The sequence below is a fragment of the Procambarus clarkii genome, chromosome 38, assembly GCF_040958095.1.
Source record: "Procambarus clarkii isolate CNS0578487 chromosome 38, FALCON_Pclarkii_2.0, whole genome shotgun sequence".
NCBI lineage: Eukaryota > Metazoa > Arthropoda > Malacostraca > Decapoda > Cambaridae > Procambarus > Procambarus clarkii.
The window spans coordinates 21,824,010-21,839,089 of NC_091187.1; the positions used below are offsets into that span (position 1 = coordinate 21,824,010).

Below are 15,080 nucleotides of genomic sequence, written 5' to 3' on the forward strand. Positions count from 1 at the left end.
CACATATCTTCACAGTACTTTACAGCTGTTCATTGTTCACAACTTCTTGTTATTATATTGAGTAGTAATGCTGCTGTTTGAACAATTGTTCACAGCTGGTCACTGAACAATTGATAACCATTTACAGTACCACGCGAAAAATAGACCAACCTCGTATTCAGTCAACTGTATTGCTGATTCAAAAATAATCCTCTACTGCAATATTTAATAAGCCCTAAGGCATTCAGAACACTGTTATTTACACGTTAATTGATATATGTTATTCGCATTATTTTATGTTTTGTAATCTAGCGAGAAGTCACGAGAAACGGTAATTTAAAGCCTCATGGAAAGTTATTTTTCAAAATATATTTTTAAAATTGATTGGTGCGGTGTTAGGCTTGAGGTCCAGTGGTATGTGGAGGGTTAACATGGTTCATATATGGAAGGTTTTAATGGTTTATCAACTTCTAGAGGGATTTTGTCGTTTATTAACCTCATTAGGTTTTTGTGGTTTATTATCTAAAGGGTTATTATAGTCTATCACCCTTTGGATGGTTATTAATGCGTATAAACGCTTGTAAGGTTATTAATTTCTATCAACTTCTGGAGGGGTTATTAAGACCACCACAACACCTTACTGACCAACCAGCAAGTTTGGTGTTGGACTTAAGACCTATCAACCTCTGGAGGGGTTATTAAGACCACCACAATACCTTACTGACCAACCAGCAAGTTTGGTGTTGGACTTAAGACCTATCAACCTCTGGAGGGTTATTAAGACCACCACAATACCTTACTGACCAACCAGCAAGTTTGGTGTTGGACTTAAGACCTATCAACCTCTGGAGGGTTATTAAGACCACCACAATACCTCACTGACCAACCAGCAGCAAGTTTGGTGTTGGACTTAAGACCTATCAACCTCTGGAGGGTTATTAAGACCACCACAATACCTTACTGACCAACCAACAAGTGCCATTTATACATATTTTTTCTTTAAATTATACTCTAGTGCTGAATGTACGAAAATAGGCTTCATGTATCGGTCTTTCCAATATTATAAAACACATTAACAGTTCACTGATGGGAAACTGAAAATAAAAATATTAAACTAAAATTATGAAAAAAACGCCACTCATGCGCGCGTCGGTGGTGACGTCACAGTGACGTCATCCAGCCCCTGCGCGCGCATAATTATCACAATTCCACGTATATATTTTGTTGAAGATTTGCTTGCATAATATTGCAGATTATTATCGGTCTATACTAATATATCAAATGTCCTACATGTTCATTGTCAAATATTATATAAATTATATTTTGGTGACTGAAGGGAGCCGGTCGGCCGAGCGGACAGCACACTGGACTTGTGATCCTGTGGTCCTGGGTTCGATCCCAGGCGCCGGCGAGAAACAATGGGCAGAGTTTCTTTCACCCTATGGCCCTGTTACCTAGCAGTAAAATAGGTACCTGGGTGTTAGTCAGCTGTCACGGGCTGCTTCCTGGGGGTGGAGGCCTGGTCGAGGACCGGGCCGCGGGGACACTAAAAGCCCCGAAATCATCTCAAGATAACCTCAAGATAACCTCAAGGTGTAAGAATTTGGAAATTTTCAGGAGAAAGCCCTGAGTATATACTATATTATATAGTAGTATATGCTATACTATATACTCTAGTATATACTGCTATACTGAGTATATAGTAGTATATACTATAATACGTTACTTATATTAACGATGAGGTATGTATAACGATAACGATACACATCCCCAGGAAGCAGCCCGTAGCAATTGTCTAACTCCCAGGTACCTATTTACTGCTGGGTGAACAGGTGCATCAGGGTGAAAGAAACTTCCCATTGGTTTCCGCCGCCACATACGGACTACGAATCCCGAGCGCTGTCCACTCAGCTGTCAGCCCCTGTACCTGCAATACTTCACGTATATATTATTAACCTGGCTTTTCAAGCGCTTATTTTAAATTGTATTTACAATTGAGAAGAATTATTGGCAAAGTTTCATGTTTATTAAAAAAAAAAATATTTTTATTTAAATGACAATCTGGCCATCAGGTGGTGTTGCCATCACGGGGTCCAGACATTACCTACAATATCCAAAAACAAAGACATTTTTTATTTCATAAGCAAACACAAACAACCTTGTTTGTTTCTCCTTTGTGGCGTCATTGAAAAGTCTCTAACGTGCAATTGGGAAACTTGTTTGAAAGATATTGAAAGCAACTGAGCAGTTATGTCTTGTTGCCAACGAGTCCCTCGGCTTGACCGGCCAGGGAGCTCCATCTCTCGTCAGGAAATATAATTGAATATTGATATGGAATTAATTTCTCCAACTGAAAGAAATGATATAAATTTATTATTTGTATGCGAACAAGCCTGAATGGTCCCCAGGATTATATGCAACTGATATATATGTTATATATGCAATATATATATATATATATATAGAGAGAGAGAGAGAGAGAGAGAGAGAGAGAGAGAGAGAGAGAGAGAGAGAGAGAGAGAGAGAGAGAGAGAGAGAGAGAGAGAGAGAGAGAGAGAGAGAGATATTAGTACGAATAAAAAATGTGAGCTTGTGCAATTTTCAAGAAAAATAATTAACCCAGAAAAACTGTATTTTCAGGGGTGATTTAGCTGGGGCGTCACAGGAGGGTGTACAGGGCTCAGCGCCCCCGTGTTGCCCGCCCAGCAACGTGTGCAATGTTCGCACACGTCTCTATTATTGCACATTACAGCCAAGGGAAGGTTAACATTTTATACTTTGGGCGGGGGGTGAGGGTGAGCATGTTAGATGTTTATTTTTGTCGCCGCTGAGAACAATGTTTATACGGGATGGGGAGGTGGTGGTGGGGGGAAAGAGGAAAGCGCTAAGCCATTGCATCTATATGTTGCACTGGGAAGGGGTCAGGAAAAAGATTTGGGATGGGACGAGGATAGGAATAGTGCCCCAACCACTTGTGGACGGTCGGGGATTGAACGCCGACCTGCATGATGCGAGACCGTCTCTCTACCGTCTAGCTCAAGTGGTTGGGCTAGAGGAGGAGGAGAATGAAAGAGAAGTTGCAGTTGGTGTGAGCCTCTCCCAGCCTCCCATAATGCTACAATGCTTCGACGTGAGGTATAGTGACCTACACCATCTCTCATCTTCCCGGAATGAGTAAAAGTGAGCACCACGCCCTGTCAAGCCGCATCCCTGTCAAGCCGCGTCCCTGTCAAGCCGCGTCCCTGTCAAGCCGCGTCCCTGTCAAGCCGCGTCCCTGTCAAGCCGCGTCCCTGTCAAGCCGCGTCCCTGTCAAGCCGCGTCCACAACCCCATCAATCTCCGACACTACTTCCCCCATCAACTGTCGACCCCATAACTCTGCTCAACCAACCTGTCCTCCTACAAAAAACGTCCCATTTCGCTCGTATGCGTCACATAAAGCCAAAAATCGTCGTACTAGAAAACGGAAGAGGCTGGCGAAAATGACGTACTGTCCCGTTTTCTGTTGTGGGTCCTCTGGCAGGTTAGGATAAGGGCACTTTAGTACGAGAGTTTCTTAACGTTGTGAAACCTTAGGAGGACGAGTTGGCTCAATATTGGAACCCTAAATATGCTGGACCCAAAGTTGACTCCCTTGGTCATGGAGGATTGACTGGTCACCAGACATTAACTGTCCGTCCCTCGACACCCTGCACTGATTTGGAATCTGGTTGTAAACCACTTGGCTGGTCGTGTTCCAGGCAAGTGAATAAGTTTAGGACGGGGGATATAGCATGAGTTAGGATATCAGGCGGGCTGTCCACCTTGCTGACACGATGTGTGTGTTTAGTAGCTAAATTGACCTGAATTTATCTTCTCAGGGACCTATGTATGTGTGTGTGTGTGTGTGTGTGTGTGTGTGTGTGTGTGTGTGTGTGTGTGTGTGTGTGTGTGTGTGTGTGTGTGTGTGTGTGTGTGTGTGTGTGTGTGTGTGTGTGTGTGTGTGTGTGTGTGTGTGTGTGTGTGTGTGTGTGTGTGTGTGTGTGTGTGTGTGTGTGTGTGTGTGTGTGTGTGTGTGTGTGTGTGTGTGTGTGTGTGTGTGTGTGTGTGTGTGCGTGTGTCACATGTATTTCAGCAAATATGGATGTCTGTAGCTGAATACATTCACATATGTATAAGCACATGAGTGAGTTGATGTTCTGTTTGCAAGGTCTGCAATTCATCTTGAAATTATGTATTGTGGGGCTAGGTTGTCCTGGAGTAGATCCTAGCTCCTGGGCCCCAGCTGGGTGGGTAGGGGCGCCTCATCTTAGAGTAGTCGTTCTATCGTTGAATGTTCTACCAGCCTGGTTGTGTTCTACCAGCCTGGTTGTGTTCTACCAGCCTGGTTGTGTTCTACCAGCCTGGTCGTGTTCTACCAGCCTGGTCGTGTTCTACCAGCCTGGTCGCGTTCTACCACACTGGTCGTGTTCTACCAGCCTGGTCGTGTTCTACCAGCCTGGTCGTGTTCTACCACACTGGTCGTGTTCTACCAGCCTGGTCGTGTTCTACCACCCTGGTCGTGTTCTACCACACTGGTCGTGTTCTACCACACTGGTCGTGTTCTACCACACTGGTCGTGTTCTACCAGCCTGGTCGTGTTCTACCACCCTGGTCGTGTTCTACCACCCTGGTCGTGTTCTACCACACTGGTCGTGTTCTACCACACTGGTCGTGTTCTACCACACTGGTCGTGTTCTACCACACTGGTCGTGTTCTACCACACTGGTCGTGTTCTACCACACTGGTCGTGTTCAACGCTGTAGTTTCTGCATGTTACTTTTCTTGAAGGTGTGTTCCGGGAATGTATATATGTATATGTACGTATATGTGTGTGTGTATATGTATATGTATGTGTATAAAGTATATATGGAAGCTGGTACATGGGACACTTTAGACAAGCCTCTGGCTTCATGTCCCATTCGAGGCCGCTAGAGAGATATTAGCCATCAGGTAAATTCAGATATTTTCTCAGTTTCCCCCGATTGCCCAGGGGTATTTCTCCATACCCCTGGGCACTGGGGGGATCTGGGTATGGAGGGGCCCCCTTAGCAGGGGAAGGGGCATGGTGTAGGGGGCCCTGATCACGAGGAAGGGCAGGCAGGGGCCACTGGGAACTAACACCACATTAAATTAAGGTAATTTGGTCGAGCATGGTGTTGTGGGAGCAAGATAATGCCCGCCCACAACAACACTCTCCCTCGCTCTTGTCTGCTGCAAGACAATCAATGTTGCTTCTCACTTCTCTTTGTCTTTCCTACCATAATAAAAACACTTTTTTACATTTTGTTTAAAAATTTTTGTTCAATCACAATTTGTGTTGGTACATTACAAATGTTTTTGTCGCTGATTTATAGACTTTATTGGTGGACAAGGAAACAAGACTTACACACACAAAAAGGCTTATGAAGGCAATCTTTCAGGCCACACGGGCCTAGGTTAGGCTTTTTGTTCATGAGAGGATTATGATTAACCTTGCAAGGTGTGGGTTAAGACCAGGCTTGCAAGGTGTGGGTTAAGACCAGGCTTGCAAGGTGTGGGTTAAGACCAGGCTTGCAAGGTGTGGGTTAAGACCAGGCTTGCAAGGTGTGGGTTAAGACCAGGCTTGCAAGGTGTGGGTTAAGACCAGGCTTGCAAGGTGTGGGTTAAGACCAGGCTTGCAACAATTCGCTTGCACAACATACAACAATGAGTCACAACATACAACATGAGTCACAACATACAACAATGAGTCACAACATACAACAATGAGTCACAACATACAACAATGAGTCACAACATACAACAATGTGTCACAACATACAACATGAGTCACAACATACAACAATGAGTCACAACATACAACAATGTGTCACAACATAGAACATGAGTCACAACATACAACAATGTGTCACAACATACAACAATGAGTCACAACATACAACAATGTGTCACAACATACAACAATGTGTCACAACATACAACATGAGTCACAACATACAACAATGTGTCACAACACACAACAATGAGTCACAACATACAACAATGTGTCACAACATACAACAATGAGTCACAACATACAACAATGTGTCACAACATACAACAATGTGTCACAACATAGAACATGAGTCACAACATACAACAATGAGTCACAACATACATCAATGAGTCACAACACACAACAATGAGTCACAACATACAACAATGTGTCACAACATACAACAATGAGTCACAACATACAACAATGTGTCACAACATACAACAATGTGTCACAACATACAACATGAGTCACAACATACAACAATGAGTCACAACATACATCAATGAGTCACAACATACAACATGAGTCACAACATACAACAATGAGTCACAACATACAACAATGTGTCACAACATACAACAATGAGTCACAACATACATCAATGAGTCACAACATACAACAATGTGTCACAACATACAACATGAGTCACAACATACAACAATGAGTCACAACATACAACAATGAGTCACAACATACAACAATGAGTCACAACATACAACAATGTGTCACAACATACAACATGAGTCACAACATACAACAATGAGTCACAACATACAACAATGAGTCACAACATACAACAATGAGTCACAACATACAACAATGTGTCACAACATACAACATGAGTCACAACATACAACAATGAGTCACAACATACAACAATGAGTCACAACATACAACAATGAGTCACAACACACAACAATGAGTCACAACATACAACAATGTGTCACAACATACAACATTGAGTCACAACATACAACATGAGTCACAACATACAACATGAGTCACAACATACAACAATGAGTCACAACATACAACAATGAGTCACAACATACAACAATGTGTCACAACATACAACAATGTGTCACAACATACAACATGAGTCACAACATACAACAATGAGTCACAACATACAACATGAGTCACAACATACAACAATGTGTCACAACATACAACAATGTGTCACAACATACATCAATGAGTCACAACATAGAACATGAGTCACAACATACAACAATGTGTCACAACATACAACATGAGTCACAACATACAACAATGAGTCACAACATACAACAATGTGTCACAACATACATCAATGAGTCACAACATAGAACATGAGTCACAACATACAACAATGTGTCACAACATAGAACATGAGTCACAACATACAACAATGTGTCACAACATACAACAATGTGTCACAACATAGAACATGAGTCACAACATACAACAATGTGTCACAACATACAACATGAGTCACAACATACATCAATGAGTCACAACATACAACAATGTGTCACAACATACAACATGAGTCACAACATACAACAATGTGTCACAACACACAACAATGTGTCACAACATACAACAATGAGTCACAACATACAACAATGTGTCACAACATACAACATGAGTCACAACATACAACAATGAGTCACAACATACAACAATGTGTCACAACATACAACATGAGTCACAACATACATCAATGAGTCACAACATACAACATGAGTCACAACATACAACAATGAGTCACAACACACAACAATGTGTCACAACATACAACAATGAGTCACAACACACAACAATGAGTCACAACATACAACAATGTGTCACAACATACAACATGAGTCACAACATACATCAATGAGTCACAACATACAACATGAGTCACAACATACAACAATGTGTCACAACACACAACAATGTGTCACAACATACAACAATGAGTCACAACATACAACAATGTGTCACAACATACAACATGAGTCACAACATACAACATTGAGTCACAACATACAACATGAGTCACAACATACAACATGAGTCACAACATACAACAATGAGTCACAACATACAACATGAGTCACAACATACAACAATGAGTCACAACATACAACATGAGTCACAACATACAACATGAGTCACAACATACAACATGAGTCACAACATACAACAATGAGTCACAACATACAACAATGAGTCACAACATACAACATGAGTCACAACATACAACAATGAGTCACAACATACAACAATGAGTCACAACATACAACAATGAGTCACAACATACAACAATGAGTCACAACATACAACAATGAGTCACAACATACAACATGAGTCACAACATACAACATGAGTCACAACACACAACAATGAGTCACAACATACAACAATGAGTCACAACACACAACAATGTGTCACAACATACAACAATGTGTCACAACATACAACAATGAGTCACAACATACAACATGAGTCACAACATACAACAATGAGTCACAACACACAACAATGTGTCACAACATACAACAATGAGTCACAACACACAACAATGAGTCACAACATACAACAATGAGTCACAACACACAACAATGTGTCACAACATACAACAATGTGTCACAACATACAACAATGAGTCACAACATACAACAATGTGTCACAACATACAACATGAGTCACAACATACAACATGAGTCACAACATACAACATGAGTCACAACATACAACAATGAGTCACAACATACAACATGAGTCACAACATACAACATGAGTCACAACATACAACATGAGTCACAACATACAACAATGAGTCACAACATACAACAATGAGTCACAACATACAACAATGAGTCACAACACACAACAATGTGTCACAACATACATCAATGAGTCACAACATACAACATGAGTCACAACACACAACAATGAGTCACAACATACAACATGAGTCACAACATACAACATGAGTCACAACACACAACAATGTGTCACAACATACAACATGAGTCACAACATACAACATGAGTCACAACACACAACAATGTGTCACAACATACAACATGAGTCACAACATACAACATGAGTCACAACATACAACAATGAGTCACAACATACAACAATGAGTCACAACATACAACAATGAGTCACAACATACAACAATGTGTCACAATTTATCTCATTATAAGTATCGCTGTAAATTAATTACTATATGAAGGGATAAAGTTGTCTGAGTGAAGTGGTCATTAATTCATATTTTGAAAAACAAATGAACTATTTATCGTATATAAAACCTACTTTTATCAAAATATCTCTCTAACAATCAGTCATAACAACCCACTAACAACCACAACAACCCACTAACAACCACAACAACCCACTAACAACCATAACAACCCACTAACAACCACAACAACCCACTATCAACCACAACAACCCACTAACAACCATAACAACCCACTAACAACCACAAGAACCCACTAACAACCATAACAACCCACTAACAACCACAACAACCCACTAACAACCACAACAACCCACTAACAACCACAACAACCCACTATCAACCACAACAACCCACTATCAACCACAACAACCCACTAACAACCATAACAACCCACTAACAACCACAAGAACCCACTAACAACCATAACAACCCACTAACAACCACAACAACCCACTAACAGCCATAACAACCCACTAACAACCACAACAACCCACTAACAACCATAACAACCCACTAACAACCACAACAACCCACTAACAACCACAACAACCCACTAACAACCACAACAACCCACTATCAACCACAACAACCCACTATCAACCACAACAACCCACTAACAACCATAACAACCCACTAACAACCACAAGAACCCACTAACAACCATAACAACCCACTAACAACCACAACAACCCACTAACAACCACAACAACCCACTAACAACCACAACAACCCACTAACAACCACAACAACCCACTAACAACCACAACAACCCATAACAACCAACCACAACAACCCACTAACAACCACAACAACCCACTAACAACCATAACAACAACCCACTGAACGAGAGCGTAATAAATTAACTCGCTAATTCAACAAATTCAGTTAAATTATAGAAAATAGTTTGTAATGACTCTATATCTTTAAAATGGATAGTCTATTAAAGGTTGGAGGCTTGGGGCTAGCCTCACCAAATTCTTAACAGTAATTGCTTTTGGGTACATGCCACACATTTCTGGGTTAGTGTTAATATAAATGCGTGTCACTTGATATGGTGCCTAAGGCTACACCCTCGAAATATTGGAGTGTAAACTATTTTTGAGAGTTCTTATCTTTCTTGCACCGGTGTATAACATTACACACTGATATCTGCAAAATTAAAAAAATCTAACGTACTTTCCTTGTAATATCCATGATATAAATTAACACAGAAATATTACCTCCATAATTTATCATCTATTGATACCCACTTTCCCAAGTGTGACCCCTTAATACACACTACCCCGAGGGCATGACAAACATGCCCACATAGCCTCGCGCCACATTTCAGTTCCTCTCTCATGCCCCGAGGCAGTGGTTCCTCTGCAGCTGTGGTTGCTATTGTGGCTGCTGCTCCCACACAGAAGAAGAGAGGCAGCCAGACAAAGGTGTGCCACCAGGCTAAGGCACAGAAAAACGAGTGTGAGTTACGAGGGAACGCTACACGAATTGAACCACAAGTCCCTGGAAGACAGAAGGAGACATGGTTACCACATACAAAATTTTCAGCTGAACTGACAGGACAAATAATGACAGACCTTTTAACTTTTTAATATAATGAACATCACACAATGAAATGACACTAACATCATATACATCATATATCAGTGGAAGGATGTGTGAGGAGGGTCAGGGTGTTCGCTTGGTAGTACCATCCCTGGAAACACAAACTAAAACTGTCTCTATCTTCCGCTTGTTACAACTTGTAATAAAGTTGTTACATCTTGGCTTAACGTATTTATGACGTGTTAGAACGTTGCTACAACTTGCTATATTGGTTGTTATAACTGGTTAGGAGGTGTTAAAACTTGTTCGAACGTTGTACCAACGTCGTAGTTTTGGTGTGTGTTTGGCGGGATGTGCTCGGGTTCGAATCCTCCTTATGGTTACTACTGATTTTCTGACCGGATTACAGACTCTAGACATTATAGGAGTTGAGATAAGACACCAGACAGGTACCTAATGTATGTCTCCAGTCTGACTATAGCTGACAATAGTAGTCCCACAATAGCCGTCCTGACTGGCTCTCACTATCAAGAAATTCGGATTCAGTTTCCTAATGCTCTGAAGAAGAATTTTTAAGAACTTTCAATCCTATTTTAACTTTATTCGAGTCTGTCTAGTGCCGGAGGACGACACGAACAGTGAAGATGATCATGGTGATTACTGAGAGCTAAGGTGAAGGTGTATGTGACATGACCATGGTGAACATGACCATGGTGAACATGACCAAGGTGAACATGACCAAGGTGAACATGACCATGGTGAACATGACCAAGGTGAACATGACCAAGGTGAACATGACCAAGGTGAACATGACCAAGGTGAACATGACCAAGGTGAACATGACCAAGGTGAACATGACCAAGATGAACATGACCAATTGAACATGACCATGGTGAACATGACCAAGGTGAACATGACCAAGGTGAACATGACCAAGGTGAACATGACCAAGGTGAACATGACCAAGGTGAACATGACGAAGGAGAACATGATAAAGAAGAAGCTAGAGGAGAAGTAATTACTACGAGAGGTGGGCACTCTAAGACAGACAAAAGGAAATCTTATAAAAGTACGAACATATTTATTTTCTGTAAATGTAAGTGTAAATGGGACTCCAGGGAGGTACTTCCGGAAATTTGGTGTAAATGACAAAGTTGGGGAAGTTATGGTAATTAGTGCTATATATGCAAATATTATGCAAATGAGGCTTAGATGTTGAGGTTGGAGTTCTTGCCAGCCACTTGGCTGGGTAGTGTTCAGTAGTTGAAGATCTTTCTCTGTTCCTTCCCAGTGTTCTCCATGTTCACTCTCGGCCCAACCTTCTCTCCAGGAACTGTGGCTCTTATGTTATGTTTCTCGTAGACATCTGTTTATGAATATGTTAAAAAGGTCTGAGGTGAGTGAGTCTAGCACGGATTTTCTCTATATGTCTTATGTTGTTAATTTTTCACCATACGATGATGTCCACTTCCTTCGTCGCTGTCTGTGTCATCGCTGCTTGTCAGGATGTCTCTGGTGATGATCTGGATGAGTGTAGAGGCTGTATGTTCCTTGGTGGGGCTTTGTTGTTTGTGCATTGTTAGTCGCCTTCAAAGATATGTTGTCTTGCCTACACACTGAGATCGTTAGGGGTGACAGTCACCACTGGGCATGTGAAGACACAGACGACATTCGTCTTTTTCAAGACGTTTCGCTTGGTGCCGGCAGGGTTCTTCACGAGTACATTGTCGGTCCCCTTGTTCTTATAGTATATTGTTAACGATCTTCTGGTTGGTAACGGTAGGGGGGGGAGGGAGGGGGGAGGGGGTGTGGACGTTTCCATCAATATTGTCATTATATTTCTTTCCTGAGTTTTATGAGCCGTGGAAACGAAGTTCCTTTAGTCAATGTTAATAAGATTGGGTTGATAATATACTGACCATTTCATCAGACGTAGCGTGGAGACTCACCTTCACTTTAATGCTCTCCTCGACATATCCATTAGAGTACAGTATATGTTATTGATTAGGACGCCGCCTTACTCTACCTGGCCACCTGCTTCCCACTGGAGCTGTGAGGGCGCGGGCAGCATAGGCCTGCACGTCACCAAGCTTGTACCTGTAAGATCCATACCTGTGTTGGGTCCCTTCGTGTAGGTTAGTGCCTGAAAGCCGCCATTCCCTTCCCAGACTGTTACATGTAGGAAGGCCAGCTAACCTTCACTATCTCGTAGCTGAAACTTAGCACGAAGCTTCGCTTGAAAGCGTCCTTAAATATATGAACCTACCTACATCAGCCTACCTACATCAGCTACATGAGCCTACCTACATCAGCTACATGAGCCTACCTACATCAGCTACATGAGCCTACCTACATCAGCTACATGAGCCTACCTACATCAGCTACCATCAGCTACATCAGCCTACCTACATCAGCTACCATCAGCTACATCAGCCTACCTACATCAGCTACCATCAGCTACATCAGCCTACCTACATCAGCTACATCAGCCTACCTACATCAGCTACATCAGCCTACCAGCATGAGCATGTCGTCAACATACCTACAGTAGATAGGTATGTTGGTAATCTGCTTGAGAATGGTCCAGGACGGACCGAAACGTCGTCGTCTCTTCACTTTCTAGTGTGTGGTCTGGTCAACGTACACTATACTTCAGGTTTTAGACCCGTGTCAACAAGGACTTTCTGATCAACAGTACACACGTAACAAATTGGAAAATAGGACACCGGGAGGGGACAGGGGGTCGGGCATAGTGACGTGTATTTGTAAACACGGCCATCAGGGCGGACTTGGGGAGCTACTCCAAGTGTTTACTAAAGAGGCCTCCTTACTCAGCCCTGAGTGACAGCTGCTCTAAAATAATGTGGTTCTATGTGACCACAGTCCAACAGACCTCTATATGACACCTGTTTTCACCGAGCAAGATATCAGCACATGACACCTGTTTTCACCGAGCAAGATATCAGCACATGACACCTGTTTTTACCGAGTAAGATATCAGCACATGACACCTGTTTTTACCGAGTAAGATATCAGCATATGACACCTGTTTTTACCGAGTAAGATATCAGCACATGCCACCTGTTTTTACCGAGTAAGATATCAGCACATGACACCTGTTTTCACCGAGTAACATGTGGTCCACAGGTATATGACACCTGGTCTAGAGCTTCACGTGTTGCAAGGTGCAAATTGCTTGGCATTATCATTTACAAAAACAACAAAATATGCAATTATAGCATCGTGTAGGAATGTTGCATTTAGGAATGTAAGACACGAAGGTCTTCGTTCAAGACTTTAATTGAGTCTGCCACTACCATTACCCTGTTGTGGAATTTTAAGCTACCATTAGCTCGTCACATTATTTGTAAACTACCATTATCTTGTCCTTTAATCCGTGCACTACCATTACAGCATCACATGATCCGTCAACTACCATTGTTCCATTATATGTATCATAAACTACCATTTGTTTATCAAATAATCTGTTTGAAGTCCTTTCAGGGCTTGGGACAAAATTTGGCGGGAATCACCCATCAACAATTCCCATTTTCTGTGGTAGGCGGCAAGGCCGGGCGACCAGCTGTGCTCTGTGAAGACCAATGGCTGACGTTGTTATGAAATACAGTATATCCGGCAGAGTGCGGCCAGCGTCAACAGCTCAGCTCCAGCTGCAGCTGAGGATGAAGTTGGGGGGAACTATTTACCAAACAATTTTTCTCTGGGAAGGCGCGAAGGCGGTCAGAGTTTTGAAGCTCTTTACCACGGGGTGAAAAACAAAACAAAAATGCGAGTTGAGCTAAACAATGAAACACTCGGGAAAATTGTCCTCCAACGCTGACTAATGAAAATTCCGCTGGAGCGGGAAAATGTTCCCGTACCATTGTCCTGTTGATGGCCATTTGCCTCCCCCTAGCAGCACGCATTAGGCAGATTTTTGCTGTCCGTGTTCTGTCTATTATCAAGCTGGGAATATTCATTCACGTTGAGACCCGTCAACACATTTTCCAGACAGGAATATGAGCCGTCCAGCGTGGGGGATCCTCTCCCATTCACCATAGCTATTTCCTGTCAAAACTGAATTATTAATTATTAAATTGTCCTTGTTCATCTTGCTATCTGAAAGGTATTGCCAGTGATTTATTTTTAAGTGAATACTAACTCATTTTATTGGGGACAGGTAGCCTGTGTATACAAATATGTTAGGCTTATATCGAGTTAAAGATCAAATTACTGACCCTCCTAGGATGCAACCCCACAACAGTTTTTTAACTGCCGAGTACCTAGTTACTGCTAGGTGACCGGGTCCATTAGGTGATAAGAAACTTGCCCAACCACTTCTGCCCCGTCCGTGATTCGAGAAGGAACTAAACTGTACTACCGAGACTCAAAATAGGCGAACGAGAAAAAATAAAGAGAGAGAGAGAGAGAGAAAGAGAGAGAGAGAGAGAGAGAGAGAGAGAGAGAGAGAGAGAGAGAGAGAGAGAGAGAGAGAGAGAGAGAGAGAGAGAGAGAG

General features: G+C 42.1%; 1 protein-coding gene across 1 annotated transcript in view; it reads left to right on the top strand.

Moving 5' to 3' along the window:
* The first annotated feature begins 11,447 nt into the window (after nucleotides 1-11,447).
* LOC138372288 (uncharacterized protein DDB_G0284671-like) overlaps nucleotides 11,448-15,080 on the top strand; it is a 6,674-nt gene continuing 3,041 nt past the window's right edge. The window contains exon 1 of the mRNA XM_069337569.1: nucleotides 11,448-11,578. Within this exon, the coding sequence (XP_069193670.1) occupies nucleotides 11,448-11,578 (131 nt within the window). The remainder of the gene's footprint in view (nucleotides 11,579-15,080) is intronic.